Source organism: Anolis sagrei, chromosome 4 (genome assembly GCF_037176765.1).
Source record: "Anolis sagrei isolate rAnoSag1 chromosome 4, rAnoSag1.mat, whole genome shotgun sequence".
Taxonomy (NCBI): domain Eukaryota; kingdom Metazoa; phylum Chordata; class Lepidosauria; order Squamata; family Dactyloidae; genus Anolis; species Anolis sagrei.
Genome location: NC_090024.1, coordinates 141,685,268 through 141,701,500, shown reverse-complemented (window position 1 = coordinate 141,701,500; position 16,233 = coordinate 141,685,268). Strand labels below are relative to the sequence as shown.

General features: G+C 38.5%; 1 protein-coding gene across 14 annotated transcripts in view; it reads left to right on the top strand.

The window, feature by feature from the left end:
• The window catches only part of NTNG1 (netrin G1), a 332,462-nt gene that overhangs the window by 220,706 nt on the left and 95,523 nt on the right, over nucleotides 1-16,233 (top strand). For all 14 annotated transcript variants that reach the window (XM_060774037.2, XM_060774039.2, XM_060774036.2 and 11 more), the window contains exon 4: nucleotides 13,847-14,019. In XM_060774037.2, the coding sequence (XP_060630020.1) occupies nucleotides 13,847-14,019 (173 nt within the window). The remainder of the gene's footprint in view (nucleotides 1-13,846; nucleotides 14,020-16,233) is intronic.

The window sequence follows — 16,233 nt, the reverse complement described above, 5'->3', positions numbered from 1 at the left end:
GTATGGGAATCTTTATTCCATCACATGGAAGTGACAGTAACCAAATATATCTGAGCATTTGGTTTGCACTTCCAACAAGAGGACTGAATGGCTACAGGGGAGTCAGCCAGATGTGATTGCCACTGAGAGAATGCCTGTTGTTTGGAAATAACTGCTAATGAAAGAAACTTCTGAAATTCATTTTTGAAAATCACTCCCTTTACCAGATTTGCACTTAGGGAGGGAACTACCTAAGCCTAAAACAAAGGCAGGGTCCTGTGTTGAGCCTGGAAAAGCATGGTGGGATGAAAATGGTTAACAGGGAACAATGTGGAAACTTGGAGGAGTTGGAAAAGAGAGGTTGGAGCTGTGAAACAGGCCTTAATAAGGGAAAATGCCTAGAACCACTGGGAGGAAGGACATATGGGAGGAATTATTGAAAGAGAGACTATTGGAGAAGGAGTGGGATGAAGTTACTTTGTCATTGAAGCCTCTGGACTATCATAGAGATAAATAAATAACAGTTGCAATATGAGTTATGACTGGCATAAAACAAGGTTTTGGGCAAGAAGTTATTCTAGTCAGGCTTGGACTGAAAACTGGCTCCATCTAGTGCAGTGGTTCTTAACCTGTGAGCCCCCAGGTGTTTTGGCTTTCAACTCCCAGAAAATCCCAGCCAGTTTACCAGCTGTTAGGATTTCTGGAAGTTGAAGGCTAAACATCTGGGGATCGACAGGTTGAGAACCACTTGTCTAGTGGCTTTTTGTGTTATAATTTCATTGTACTGTAGAGCAGGGCTTCTTAAACTTTTCCACTTGGGACCCCTTTTGGCCCACAATTTTTTTATGTTAGCCCAGATATATGGATATATAAAATAGGTATAAAATCAAACATTTGCAAGGCTTTTTAAACATGCTGATTTTTATTTTTATGAAGTACGGCTGAAACATCTTCTTTGGGGTCCATTGTAAACATTGCACAACAGATGCATATAATTCTAAATGTCTAAAACTGTCAGAATATGTTTACTGTTGCCAAATTTTGGGACTCCAACATTGAGCTAAGGGGACCCCATTTGGGATCAGGACTCACAGTTTGTATTGATGTTCTGCAGCACTACTTCTTAAAGTCATTGTTACCTGGTCTTATGGATGTTGCACTCAACTGTGCTTTCAAGGTTCCCCTTACTATGGACAAGGGCAGGGCCGTAGCCAGAAAGATTTTTTGGGAGGGGTTGAAAATTGGGGGGGGGGGGTTGAAAATTTCACAGCGGGGGGGGGGGAGTTGAAACCTGCCTCATAGCTCACATTAAAGCAAAGAGCACAGCAGGGGGCAGAGCAGCCTTCAGTAGCCTGCAGCTCCGCCCCTATCAACCACGTCCACCAAGTCTGGCCTCCTTAATGAGAGCATTCACCCCCCCCCCCCAAACTGGGTTGCTTCACTACATCGGCTATTGCTGCAAGTAATGATAGTGTGAATAAATTGTCAATATTTGCTTGAGATAGTGCTTGCAGTTCTAGAGGTTATATAATGGCAATCCAAGTTTAATTTTTTGTGTCTCATAGACTTAGCATGGGGATTTGGTTAACCAGTTAAAATCCATGACCAAACCAGTTTTTTTAACCTGAAAAACTTGGAGGGGGGATTAACCCCTAAACCCTCCCCCCTGGCTACAGGCCTGGACAAGGGCCAATCTGCAGCAGTCCCCCAAATTGGCAGAGTTGTAAGGGTGGCTTTGTCAATCCATTCCTTTTGTGTCCATGTTATTTGCATATTTATATCCACCTGTATCTGAAAATCTGAGGGTAGAAAACAAAATGAATTTGACAATCTTAAAATCATGTAAACAATAAAATTACCCTAGAACAGTAGTTCTCAACCTGGGGTCCCCAGATGTTTTTGGCCTACAACTCCCAGAAATCCCAGCCAGTTTACCAGCTGTTAGGATTTCTGGGAGTTGAAGGCCAAAAACATCTGGGGACCCCAGGTTGAGAACCACTGTGCTAGAAGGTTAAATACACTTTTGAGTGTTGAATTTGAATTCCAGAAGATTTGGTTAGAATCCCAACTCAGCCATGGAAACCCACCAGATGATCTTGGGCAAGCCCCAAACTTTATATCTTAGGATACATCAATACTGTAGAATTAAGTCTGTTTGACACCACTTTAACTGCAAAGGTTCAATGTATGAAATCTCCACCACCACCCTATCCTTCCCAGGTTCCATATTGGTTTTTGAGAATGCTTCTTCTTCCCACAGAAAAGAATTGTGTAGACACTTATTAGTAGACACTTTCCCCAGCAATGCATCTTACGCATCTTGCCTACTGGCTTAAGTGTGGCTGCATTTTCCCCCTCAAATGTACTGTGCAGTTAAACATATCCACATTTAATTACATGTAATTCAGAAAAGAACAAAGAAAACAATCAAACACTTGTGGTTTTCTCCTGAGGGCATAGTGCATGCTTTTGTTAATGGTCTTGTGGACCATTGGATCAATTAATGGGAAAAGATGAAGCAATGATTACAATCACTAATACAGATTAGACTCCCCAGACCATCCAAAGGTTGACATAGAAACTGAGGGGTAAAAAAAAAAATCCTCATTATACCAACTTCATTATAAGGTTATATAATGGCAATCCAAGTTTAAACAGAGTGGGGGGAAAGAACTGGTCTTACCCTTTTTGAAGCTTTAGTTCTTGACATCTGCCTTCACATTCCTGTTTTCTGTAATTGGCAATGTCACAAATTGATCAGAGTAACATCCCCCCCCCCCCCCCGGCAACAGTCTTGCTAGACAGATCTGTATGTATACCTGGTCAGGTGGACTGTTTTTTCCCCAAATTGTGAAAGCTTCAAATTTTCTTGCTTAGCCCCATCACTGTCTCTGTCCTGCAATCAATCAGGATTATTTTGACTATTTTTTTACAGCCAGGGGTGGGAGTTAAAAGGAGATTGCTATCAACCTGAACTTGGTGTCATTTTTAGCCTAAGGAGGTTCTCTAGTGACATATAATCATCTTTCTTCTATGCACCTTTGGTGAAAGGACTTTGGGTTTTCTTTTCTATCTCATTGTATTTTCTCTCTGCTTTTTGGCATAAAAGCAGTAAGCTTAGTTTTTAAATTTTTATTACAGATTATTGGAATTGTGGATGTGACTGACCATCTGAGGTCTCCTGAAGTGATAACATGAAGGTTAAATTGGTGCCTGGCTTTGCAAAAAGATTTGAGTAGTTTTGGAGAGCTAGAAGGTCATTTAGTTTTTGGTCCCAGTGCCCCACTGGCATTTGAGTTGAGATAAGCACTGGTTCTTGTATTACTAAAACAAGTGAAACTGGAGATTAAAATGGGAGATTTGGGTAATGGCTTCAACTTTATCCAAATGTCAACTTTAGACAGATGTTTGACCTCAGCCAAGAAGATGATTGGCTATGATTTAGATTGCTTGACTTTCTTAGAAAGAAAATAATTACATAGGGGTTCAAATTGTTTTCTAACTTTGATGAAACATTGCTGTTGTTGTTGTTATGTTTATTTATACCTCACCTTTTCTCTCCACAAAGGAGACTCAAAACATCTTACATTAAAAAACATTTCAATACAATTTAAAATCTACAAATACACAAACATTAAAACATAATTAAATATCAACGATATTAAAATGTATAGTTAAAATAAAAAAACTATTGAAAACATATTAAAAGCTAAAACAGCAGCCTCTGGCTCAATCTTGAAAACTTTCTTCTTTAAAAACCTAGCTCAATAAAAAGGTTTTAGCCTGCTGATGGAAGGACAACAGAAAGGAACTCATTCTGGCTTACATTACCAAAGTAACATTTGACATCAGTAAGTGGTTCGCCTTGGTCATATGAGAACCTAGTGAAATACGCAGTGGTGGAAAGTGGCTAGAAAAGTCTGGGATTTGGGATTTTTTAAAAAAAAAAACACCTGAATCTCACCATAGCTGAACAGAGAGAAACCCTACTGTCCTTATTTCTCTTGATTCAAGAATTACTCCCCAGAATTAAGGCTACATTCCTCAAAGGTTTCTAGCTTTGTTCAGGTTGTCTACCATAGTTACTCCCCAGATGTTTTTCATTTCTCTCTCTGATTCTTTCCACTCCTCTTTAGTATTCATGCTCATTCTTAAAATGCTAAAAATCTTAATACACTAGGCAGAATTGGGTCCCTAGACTTCCATCTAGTTAGCAGTCATTTGGAAAGTAAAATTAAAAATTCTCATAAGAATACTTTTGTATTCATATCACTGATTGACATTACAGAATTTCTCCAGTAGTGTACCTTTAGACCCAGCCGTTGCCTAAAATTCAGCCTTTCACCAAGGCTATATTGAGAGATATATGGAATGATATCAATTTTAAACAGGGAGGTCAAGTTTCTAAAATTCAAGGAAACCCAAATGTTCATTTGCAATTGACTGAACTGATTGATTTAATTAAACCAAGAAATATTGGACATACATTTTTCTTTTGCTTGTTAGTGCGATTTCATTTTCAAAATAAACCGGAAAGTGTATCCTTGTTCTTTTTCTCTTTCTTTCTTTTTTAAGTTTAACATACTTATATTTCCAATGCAGCAATCAAAAACCTTCCTTTTCATGTGTGAATTCTTCAAACATTCACAAAATTGTGGCATGAGTAGTTTAAGATGAGCTAAGTCCATCGGCTTCCTTTCTCTATTCATTATGCATCATTTTTCCCAGTACACAAGTCTTTTTTAATCTTTGGAATAAATTCTCTCACAGTGACATGTGCAGAATTTTCTGGAGTAGTTCAATTGCATCTCACGAGATTGATAATAATACAAAGAATCCCACAATTCAGAAGGCAATGTTGTTCAGTATGCACCACAAAATGTCATTGGTGTACTCTATCTCTTGGAAAGTTAATCTCTTGCTATGTTCTATGGAATTTAAGGTCAAAAAGATATAATGATCACCAAAACACTGAACTCCCTCCTGCTCTCTTGCTCTCTCTCTCTCTCTCTCTCTCTCTCTCACACACACACACACACACACACACAATCCCTGAATATATGTTATTATTTATAGCATTCAATTGATAGGTATTGTTTATTTCCATTTTAAGCTACTGGTGAAGTGATGATTTATAGTTGTCAAAGGGTATATCTGCTGTCTACCAACATCACCAAGAAATGTGGAGAAGATTTGCAAAAATTATCATTCTTGATGAGAGAGGCTATCTTAACACATTGAGATAATCACTGAGAAACTGCCACTCTCAGAGCTTGCATGTTTGTCAACATTGCTTTAATTTTCACAAAACTTCGTTATACAAAACTAATCTCATTACCCTTTGTGAAGCTAGCACAGGTGGGTGCACACACCTGCACACCGCAAGAACATAAGGACTTGACGCATTGATGAAAAGACACAAAAAAATTACCCAGTGCTTTTTATTTCTAAAAGTCTACACAAAAAGGAAGCTGAGATCATAGTTCACACAGAAATCACTCTCATGGTTTGTGCAAAACCTCTTCTTTCAAAGATGAAAGCTCCCATCAACAGCACTAGAAAGCATCTCACCTTTGCTAAGGCAAGGACAAAAACATCAGGGCTTCTCCTTTTCATGATAATTAATAAACCAACTAAACATTCACATTCCTACTCCAACTACAAGTTCAGTATGCTGTTTCGTCCCTGCTGTTGACTTCTCCCCCTCCTTTTTCTCTTTTTTCTTGTAAAGAGGGTGAGGGACATGAGAAGAGCAGCATTTGAAAACAATGCTAATAAGCATGCACTGTGTTCCGTACAGTTTTCTCCTTGGAAGGATAATGAATTAGATGAATAACAAGTGATGGGAAATTAGTTTGAGGGGTTTATGTTTTCCTCTACAAACTTTTCCCCAGGCCATGCATTTTCTACCGAGATGTAGGTGTAGCAGATGTATTTAATTAGAATGCACCATGAGTTCTGCATAACTGCATTGGCAAACACTACAGACTGGATCATAATAGTTGTGGTCTCATATTTGTGGGATTCTGTCCTAAGAAATATCTATCAGACCCATAATCAGTTACAAATTACTGGATTTTTAGCTATTTAAATCTGTAGCTAGCTTTAAATGTGTAATTTTAGCTTTCTGACTGTTGTAACTGTTTTCATAGTTATTTTTTAAAGAATTTATAAGAATTTTATTTCATTATCTCACTTTCTGTAATGCTAGCTGCCAAAAAGGCCCTCTCCCCTGAAAGGCAACCCAATTTTTAAAAAAGGAATCACACTCATATGAAAATGTAATTTTGATTATTTCTAAGAACTGTTTGTAAATGTGCACACATGCCCATGATAACTGAGTCATTTGTACAGTAGCAGAACAACATATTGATCCATAGAGTTCATGGATCTCCAGTTGAAGCATCTTGTCTTCTCATTATGCTAACTGTAATGCATCCAATTTGTACTTTCTCATCACATGATAAAAAGGGGGAAAGGCACCAATGAAACATATCAAGCTCCTGTCTTCCATTACAGGCTACTCTTAAGGAGAATCTCCACCAGTTTTTAATAGGCAACCATTTCTAACTTTCAACTGGAATTGTGAGAGACACAGCTAAAGATCTTTTCCATGTGAAATATGTGCTGTACAGCTGAATCACAGCCTATGATGGTGGTCTTTCCTGACTTGCCACTCCAACTTTTTTTCTTTATGAGTAGTTGAACAGAAATTCTGGTCAACCATTTCAGAATATTCAAGAAGAAAACCCTTCTGTCTTTTCATTTTTGCATTTGCTATTGGTAACTCCAGTGATAGGAATCAAACAAGTAGGCATGGTGATTTTTTTTCCTTTTTGTACAAATAAATCTGCTCTTTAAAAGCTCTGTGGAGTGAACAAAAGGGAGGGCCGACTGAACAAAAATGCCAGGGCACATTAAAGCTGTGCAGGATCTATGGTTCTGTAAAGAAGAGAGTGATAGGGAATCTGAAAGCTAGCAATATTTCACTTCAATGAAAGCTTATTCAAAGCTGCAGAGAAAGCATGTGGGACATTCTTCTCAAGCCTATACAGTCTAGCACTTCAGAAGATGGCATATTTGAATGCTTCTCTGTGTCAATTTTTTCATACATGGAGAAAGCGCATACCTCAGAAGAGCCAAGCCTATTCCTGTACTGACTATAGATATAGATATCATATAACTATAGTACTATAGCTATATGATATATGGGAAGCAGGAGAGAACCCCAAAGGAGCCTTGTACCAAAGGCTGTAGTGATTCTGGTACCACCTTTTGGGTACCAGAATTGGGTATGATTGAAACCACCACAATGCAATGTGCCTAGTACTATTCCAACCAAACAGTTGCTCCCATTATCCAATCCTTGATGTATGTCATAGACCAAGGCAACCTAAGAGTTCTCAAACCTATATACACATGTCTTCAGACAGACATTAGTGTCTGAATGGCACAGCAAGACTGACAATAACACACAGCAAGACTGGCAATATGCTTCAGGTGGTACAATGTCACACAGTTGGCACAGGTTCCTCATTCAAAGTGCTGGCTTTAGCCTATAAAGTCCTAAACAGTTCTGGTCCAAGTTACCTGTCCGAATGCATCTCCCCTTATGAACCATCTAGGGCTTTAAGATTGTCCGTGGAAGCCCTGCTCTCGCTCCCGCCTTCATCACTAGTACGTCTGGTGGGGACGAGAGACAGGGTCTTCTCTGTGGTGGCCCCCTCAGCTATAGAATGTTCTTCCTAAGGAGATGAGATTGGTTCCCTCACTTTTAACCTTTCAGAGACAAGTTAAGACAGGGTTATATGAGCAAGTGTTTACAAATGCAGAGTAACTGACATAGGAAATGGAATCACTGACAATGGAATTTGGACAACGGTTTTAACTAGGAGACGCTGATGATAATGATGTTGGTTTTATTGTTTCTATTATGGTTTTATATTGCTTTAATGCTTAATCTGTATTTTGCTATTATGTTGTACTGACTTATTGTAAATTGCCTTGAGTTGCCGATAGGCGGGAAAAGGCAATATACAAGTATAGTAAATAAATAAATTCATGACAGCTGTAAAACCCACTTTTCAGTGATCCCATTCCTCACTAATTCAGACTATGTTTTCTTATTCTATTTGTATTTCAATGGAAATAAATGACCATCCAGTATATTTACTTTTATTTAGAAAATGTTCCATCATACAAGAATGTGATGAAAACAGAAATCAGACTCCACCAAGGCTATACATGGCTTGTTTCTAGCCCAATTTTTTCTGTCAGTTTTAATTAAAAGAAATAACATATTGTTAATATTTGCAGCTAGAGTGAGCTATTATGTAAATTGAATCCTCTCAGATTGTGATTAGATTTCACAGCAGAAGAATGCACAACCTCTGTCTGGTTACCAATTCCCTTTGCCATTATTCTGGATTCCTTCAAGATACCAGAAGTTTTTTCATACCCGTGGGATATATATGTGGATTGCCACTTGCTTCAGGTCAGATTTTTCTTAAATGGAAACTGGCTTTGGCAGCTTTTCATTTGCACTCACTTTTAGAAAAATCATCTTGCCCATTCCTTGTTCTGGTTGGCTCTAATTACTACTCGCTCCATGGAATGGGTGACAAATGCCCCCAGAAGAATATTCTTTCCAAGCACCGAATGTCAAATCATTAAGGAAAATAATCAACCAGAGCTGCTAAATACCTGGGCACCTCTCCAGAATCTACTAGAATAGGATTTTAAAACATTTCTGACATCTACTGGAAAGAAATCACAATACCTTAGTGCAATTTTTTTTCATTTGAAAAGCCTCTTGAGTTCCAGGAGGAATTGTTATTAAAATAGACTTGGAATGAATGAACGAGTTTGATATGTATGCTGGATCAAGCCAAGGAGATGGAAATAACTAGTATCATTGTGAGATGTAATTTTATTTTACTCATTTTCCTGGAAGTGCCCAAAATTGAAATGAGGAGAAATTTAGACTGAAAAGACCTGAAGTATCTCCAAATCATTCGAAGGGATGAGGTGATATCCCAGAGCATATATTGTCAAATCATTAGGGGTTCGCTAATTGGTAGACCTGTATGGAACTGTATTCTAAGCTCTCAAGTTCCCACAAAACCCTATTTTCCAAAAATTGAAAGAAAGAAAAGAATATCTTGAATTGGATAGGGAAAGGAATTGTGTAAAATAATGTCATATAAAATTTGACACACCATAGAGATATGGAATGCATTCTCATCAAGATGATGTGGAACTGAAGCAACAACCCCCCCCCCCCTCGCTTTGGCTATACTAAATCAAGCTGGTCTATCAATTGGGTTAAGGAGTGTGTCCATCCAGGTCCTGGTATTCAATGTATATAGATAATACTGAATGAAGAAAGCTACTTAGCTTTCAGATCAGCTATATGTGGAAGAGTAAACCTATCCTGAATTCTTTCCCCCCATAATTTTCATTTTCATGGTCTGGGTCATGGAGCTGGCAAATCCATTCTTGGTTTTAATTTGGACTTTAGGGGAGCTATCCTAGACATTGAATTTGTTTTGTTTTGAAGATAGGATGTTGGATAATTCCTTCAAAGTTCAGACTAAAAGTCAGAGTAAATAAACCACCTCACTGCCATAGAAGCTATCAGCTGCTTCTGAGGTCACCTAGAACAGTGACAGTGAACCTTTTAGAGATGGGGTTCCCATACCAAGGTGGCGGAGCACTCAGGAGAGGGACAAGAGGGGGGCAAGTTGAGGTGGGTTCGGGAGTACAGGCGGCAAGCGTGCGAGTGGGGTGTGCTTAGAGGAAGCTGACTTCATACCTTGATTTGCAGCTAAAAGAAGCATTCAAGATTATATACACTGCTGTGTAACATATTATGAAAAATGCATAATTACATGAAAATAATAGCTTATTTGTATTGCACGTTGTTGTTGTTTTTGAGTGCCTTTAAGTCATTCAACATATGACTACCCTGAGGCAAACCTATCACAGAGCTTCATGGGGCTAAGAGTGTGTAATGCACTCAAGTGAGACCCAGTGACCGAGGAGTGAATTAAATTCTAGTCTCCAGAGTTGTAATCCAATGATCAACCACGACACCAATTTGAATCTAATAAAATGAGATGTATCAAAAATGTGATTGGTAGCCATACCTCCTTTCAAAGATTTAGGTTTGCCTCCATTTGTGGACCTGGAGTACCACAATTGTCTTTTAATTGGCTGTAGCAGTTACAAATTGCCTTTAGTTGATTCCACAAGCAAAGCTTTTAACCGTCAGGCTAATAAAAAACATTAGGTAACGTACAAGGCTGTGACACATGCATTCAGATAGCTGTCTTCAACAAGGTGCCCTCCAGCATGGTCTGAAGGTAATGGAAGTTGTAGTCTCACACATGTAGAGGGTGCTAGGTAAGGAAAGAAATAATTTGTTTTGAAATTGTACATTTTCTTCTCCTAGTATACTTGTAATTATTTTTCTCACTAGTAACCCTATTTTCACAGCTTACAGATATCAATAAACTGACCATAATACTTGCCTTTTTTAATTCAGTGATTAAACTCAATATAGATGCAGTGCTGTATGTCAGAACATATCTGCCTACTGTTAGGCACAGGGAAGTGGCAACAGATTTTAGGTGTCATGAAAGGAAAGCAAATAGTTATCAAATGTGTTATGATAGTGTTTTTACTGCTAGGGATGAAAAGAGAAACTTGTCAGCTTTTCTGCCTCCTGTGTCAAAATAATTTGTCGGCTTTTGACTGCTATAGGCCCTGACTACAATGGGTAATGAGTGTTAGTTGTTATATTGCCACAAGCAGCAAATATCTTGCATTTCCCTTTTTGTATGTAATAGCTACAATATTTACTATCTAGCTTGCGGGTTACGTGGTGGTAAAAATTGCATAGTTAAGCTTATTACATGTAAATTCATGCATTCTTGATAATATCTAGAAAAAGTTTGAAGAAGTCACCATTTGCTTCCAAAGCAGAAAAACTGATTTTACAAAGCAGCCACGTTTCATTAAATTATATTAAAAGAAAGTAATTACAAATAACTTGTTACTTGCTGTTACTCCATTTTTCAAGTAATGAACATGTTTAAGTAATATTGCAATAGTCACTTTAGGAGTAAAATGTCATTCCCTTTTTCATAAAGCTGTAACTTTTAAATACCACAGTTGGTGCCCCACTTTTACAGGTTTCACATTCATGAATTTGATTATTTGCAGCTTATTTGCCTCTCTGTCTGTTGCTGCCCTATGCCAGCAGAGACTGCAAGTCTCATAAGAATGAGGTTTGTAAATCCCTATTAAAAATTGCCCAGGGCAGCAGCAGAGGCAGTGGATTGGAGTGAAGGGGGCAAAGAAAACATTGAGAGATTGGGTGCCCAAGGACAATAAAGCAATCATGCAAGGGGAAAAAAATTGAGTACTCAGTTTCTCCCACTGCATGGTTGCCAGCTACCTTCCTCCCCACCCACCTTTCCCACAGACACAAGAAATGTAGTGAACAACTGGGCAAGCAGAAAAGGAAAAGGGCCCTATCCCCCCTCCCTTTTCCCACATGAAACAGACACACACAGCAACAGGAAAGGAAAGGTAGGGAGAGTGAGCAAGAGGGCAAAGAAAAAGACAGGGGCAATGGAGCCCCCTGACGGGTAGCCCCCACAGACCATGTAGTGTTACTCCTCCCCATAGGCATTCACAGTTTTTCCACTTTCATAAGGAAGGGATAACATCCTACCTTCCACAAAAATGGAGGACTGACTACTTTGACGTTGTGTGACCTAATGAATGGTGAAGAAGAGATTTCATGATTCCATATTATGCCTAATGCTGCTGCTTTGCACTCTCTTTTGGGACCTCATCACATTAGCCTTGGACTCTGTCCTAGGATTCTTCCAGGATGGAATCAGGACAGAGCCTTCCGGAGCCTATGACATGATGCAGGGCTTCATGCTAGAAGCGTCCTAGAACAGAACCCAGTGAACACTGGAGGCTTACCATGTTTGCATTAGGTAGAATGGGGCCAGTGCAGAAGGAAAAGGGGTGACAACACTTTCCTCTGTGTGTGGGGAAAGTGATGATACAGGGTGCAGGATGGCGGTTTCCCTGCTAGCCCACAGATTCAACACGCTGCCTGGTGAATCCCCCCACTGTCGCCCACATTAGGGACCTCTGTGTGATGAGATCTTTTCCGATGGTAGCCTTAAATTAGGATACAGTGCTTTTGAATGTTTTTTTTTAATTCTAAGACACATAAAAATACACTGGTTGTGAGAATGACAGTTGGTAGCTTCTGGTGCGTATGTGTTTAAAGCACTTGTAACCTATTAAAACAAAAGATGGCTGGATATTGAAATGAGTGATTAGGTCTTTGGAGTTTTTGTTTTGGGAAAAATCCCTTACTCCTCCCCCAAAATGTATATTTGGCAGTGTATTGATACCACAGACATCCATAAATTTGAAATAGGATAGTCATGGGTCCTACTTAGATAAAGAAGAGTTGTGTATTTCAGTGCTTCTCTTGTTTGAAACAGTGCTCAGTCCAGTCCAATTTAAAATTCAGAAACTATAATAAAGGGTGCATGGGAGGGATCCAAAGATGTCATGGTTGTCTGGCAAGATTTAAGCACTTGGACAGCAAAATGAATAAGCAAGCACACAGGGTATCCTGCCTGCAGTTGTCCCACCTATGTACTATATTCCCATTATAGTTGCTGGCTGACAGTCTGTATTGCAATTGCTGATTTGTAAGCTAGAACTGCAATTCCAATAGTGCTCTGTATTCAGAAGGCCATGTAGACACAGTCATGACACTGAAGTCATGATGTGAACCCCAAGCAGCTCACCTGAGTTGCTAATTGGGACACAACATGTGCAGACCCCTCCCACCAGCAAGACCGCCTGCAACAATAAAAAGTGGGCCCTGAAACACAATTTTACACCACAACCTTCCTCTTTTGTGGGATGAATCTGGAGACATAATTTTATCTGTGTTCTTGTCAGCAGTTGAACAGACCGTAACACAATTATAAACTGTTGAGGGGAGGGAACCAGGAAAATGTTTCTTAGTTACACATTCCATAGAATCATAGAATCATAGAGTTGGAAGAGACAACATGGACCATCTAGTCAAGTAGGGGAATTAGGATGTCAGCAATCATTTTTGAATTTCAGCATCTTCATCTAAATAAGAATGTCCAAAATTTATGCACTATTTTACCTCCTTTTCAGAGGGCAGTGACAACCTAGTTTAATATGTTTTCATCTATCATGTCTTACCACTAGGAATCCCAGGAAGTCTAGTTTCCAAGGGTTCTCCTATGGGCAGTCTTCTTTGCATACATGCCCACATACATACAGCTGTTCACATGTCCTTCGATTGGGGCAGCATGAATTAAAGTTTCAACAATGAAGTTTGTAATATAAATTTTCCCTTAGGTATATTATGCCTATGTTCTCAAAAAGAAAACGTTTTGAACTACAACTGGCCACAGGTCATACTGATTGGGGGATTCTGGGAGTTAGAATTCCCCAAAAAGTAAGTTATAACACACCTCTTCTGCTTTGTCTCTTTGTTGATTTGACTATAGGGCTAAGTCGGCAGATACTTGACATTTTGAGATCATGAAAACGTCTGAATCCAACTGTCACAGCACCGATGCATGGAAATAATTTGAAGCAATTCTGTGTGGTGGGAAGTTAACAGGAACAATAAGAGCACAGTTGAGCTTGTTATTGGGAGGGGGGGGGGTGCTGTTAAGTAGATGTTTCCTCCCAAAGGCAAGTTCTTCCAATTTCATTTGGAGTAAAAACAGCCTGAAACAAGCTATCTGTTTGTCATCACACTTTTTTTTTCTTTTGTCAGGTGCAAGTGCAACCTTCATGCCACCGGCTGCAGAGAAGAAAACAAAAAATTGTTATGTGAATGTGAGCACAATACAACAGGTCCAGACTGTGGAAAATGCAAGAAGAATTATCAGGGACGACCTTGGAGCGCAGGCTCATATCTCCCCATTCCTAAGGGCACTGCAAATATCTGTGAGTACTTAATGGCCCAACAGGACAGCTATGACAAAAACATATTTTGAACAGAGGGACAGAAAAACATTATTAACAATACTTGTGATTCAACCATACAAATACTTAAGATGTTATGCTTTCAAGGATACTAAAATCCTGACAGTAATTTCAACTGTGTTCAGTGGGAGGTTGCCTAGGTAAAGCTAAACATGCTGAGAAATCTAAGCTACACATCAAATCTCCATACCTTTTTTTTAAAAAAGCATCAAAACTGTGGCATGTACTTTTATGAAATACCCACTGCAACTCTACACAAACCTACTCAAAATTCCCTACTAAGAGCATATCTACACTGACCATTTAAGTCAGTTTCAAATCAGTATTGAAAAAAATGGTTTCATTATGCTAAAGCTTGCCAGGGCAGACAGGGTACAGACCATGCCATAAAGGTGGGTCACGGATGTCAACCCACCTCTAAATTTCCTTCCTACTACATGTATCATAGCACATACCAAGGTAACAATTTCATTCTTTGAAGTATTACATAATAGTTTGATCATTCAAACTCTTTTTTTTAAAAAAATCTCCCATTCATAGATGGCCATCTATGAAAACCCAATCCACTGATAACAACTGTTTAAGCTATTTCATTTTTATTGATATCTTTCTCTAAAAAGCTAAAAATAGCATACATGGTTCTTCGTCCAGTTTATGATTACATCCCTTTGGCAATCGTTAGGCTGGGATAAAATGAATAATCCAAGGTCTTGTGAATTTTCATAGCTGAGCAGGTATTTGGACTTGGATCTCTATAACACTTATCATAACACAACACTGGCTGTTATATACAGTGTTCAGTTCCATCCATTCATGGTCAGGTACACATAACTCCAAATAAAAGAGCAGAAATGTTATCATTTGAGCTTTTATTTGTTACCTGTTATTAAGGATCTAACCCATTCTTAAAATGTAAAAGGGAATTGTTCTTATGTTATTGTAGTGGTCTCCCCATAAAAAATGACTTCTTGTGGAATTGGGAAGCCACTGTTTGTATTAGCTTTAAGTCAAGAAAATAGTCTTTATCAAAATGTAGTCAATGTTGGATAATTCAACTCTTATATACCACATTTCATTGCATAATAGTCACACTTTTCCCCATATTTTGCAGGGGAAAAGCATCGATGTGACTATTATGTGATGGTGACTATTACTTGGTGAAAAAAAGCCCCATTTAAGGGACTTCTTTCACAGTGTAATAATCAATCAGAGGGTGCAGCAAAAGGTAAAAGTCCTATTTTGCCTTCCACAAAATGGTGATACAAGTATTATGTGATGGCGACTATTACATTTCCAAGATTTGAAGTGTCTATGAGTAATAAATAAAAACAGCTCAAGACAACACACATTTATTTAAAAACAAATTAAAACATTTTTCAAAGTCACACAATTTTAAAAGCTCTAGCAACAATTTCAAAATTGGTTTTTGAAACAATGCTGTTTTGATCAGTTTTTTCCAAATATTTATTTCACAAATGCCGATGTCTCTGAAAAATGCAGAACATTCTCCATCTTGCCCATTAATGAGGGGAGGGGGCAGCTTTTTCATTCTTCCTCCTGAGAATATGACAATTTACATCTATACTTTCCTGACAATTTAAATAAGAGACATTTGAACCTGTTGTTTGATTTTCTTATTCAAATCAATGGAAGTCAGATGCATTTAGCTTTGGGGATGAATGGTTTTCATACATATGTCCCTTCTCCTAATAGTGTTGAGAACAGCACAAAGCAGACTTCAGAATGAGGGCAGGATGTGGTATATAAAGAGAATAGAAGTGTACTAAAAAGCAATGAATTCTGAGATCCGTTCTGCCATGCCTGGAAGTGAGTTTTACATTAATTCATATCCTTGCTAATTTGACTTATGTACCTAAATCCCTCGGAGAAGGAGGGGAAAGAACAAACAGAGAATAAGCCATCAGCTCTTTTGCGGGTTAAAGTTATTAGCTGCTTTTATTATAAGTCTATAGTTCCGGCTTGTATAAATGTAAAAAAGCTGGCTTTAGAAATAACTATTCACCAAAAAGTTATTTTCAAGAAACAGGGTTATGTGCCACAGTTAAATGAAGGGTTTTTTTAAAAACAAGAAAGAAAGAAAAAGAAAAAACACACACACAGCAGCAGTACCAGCAATGTGCCATGTTCCGAATGTTATCTCACACTTCAAAGCAG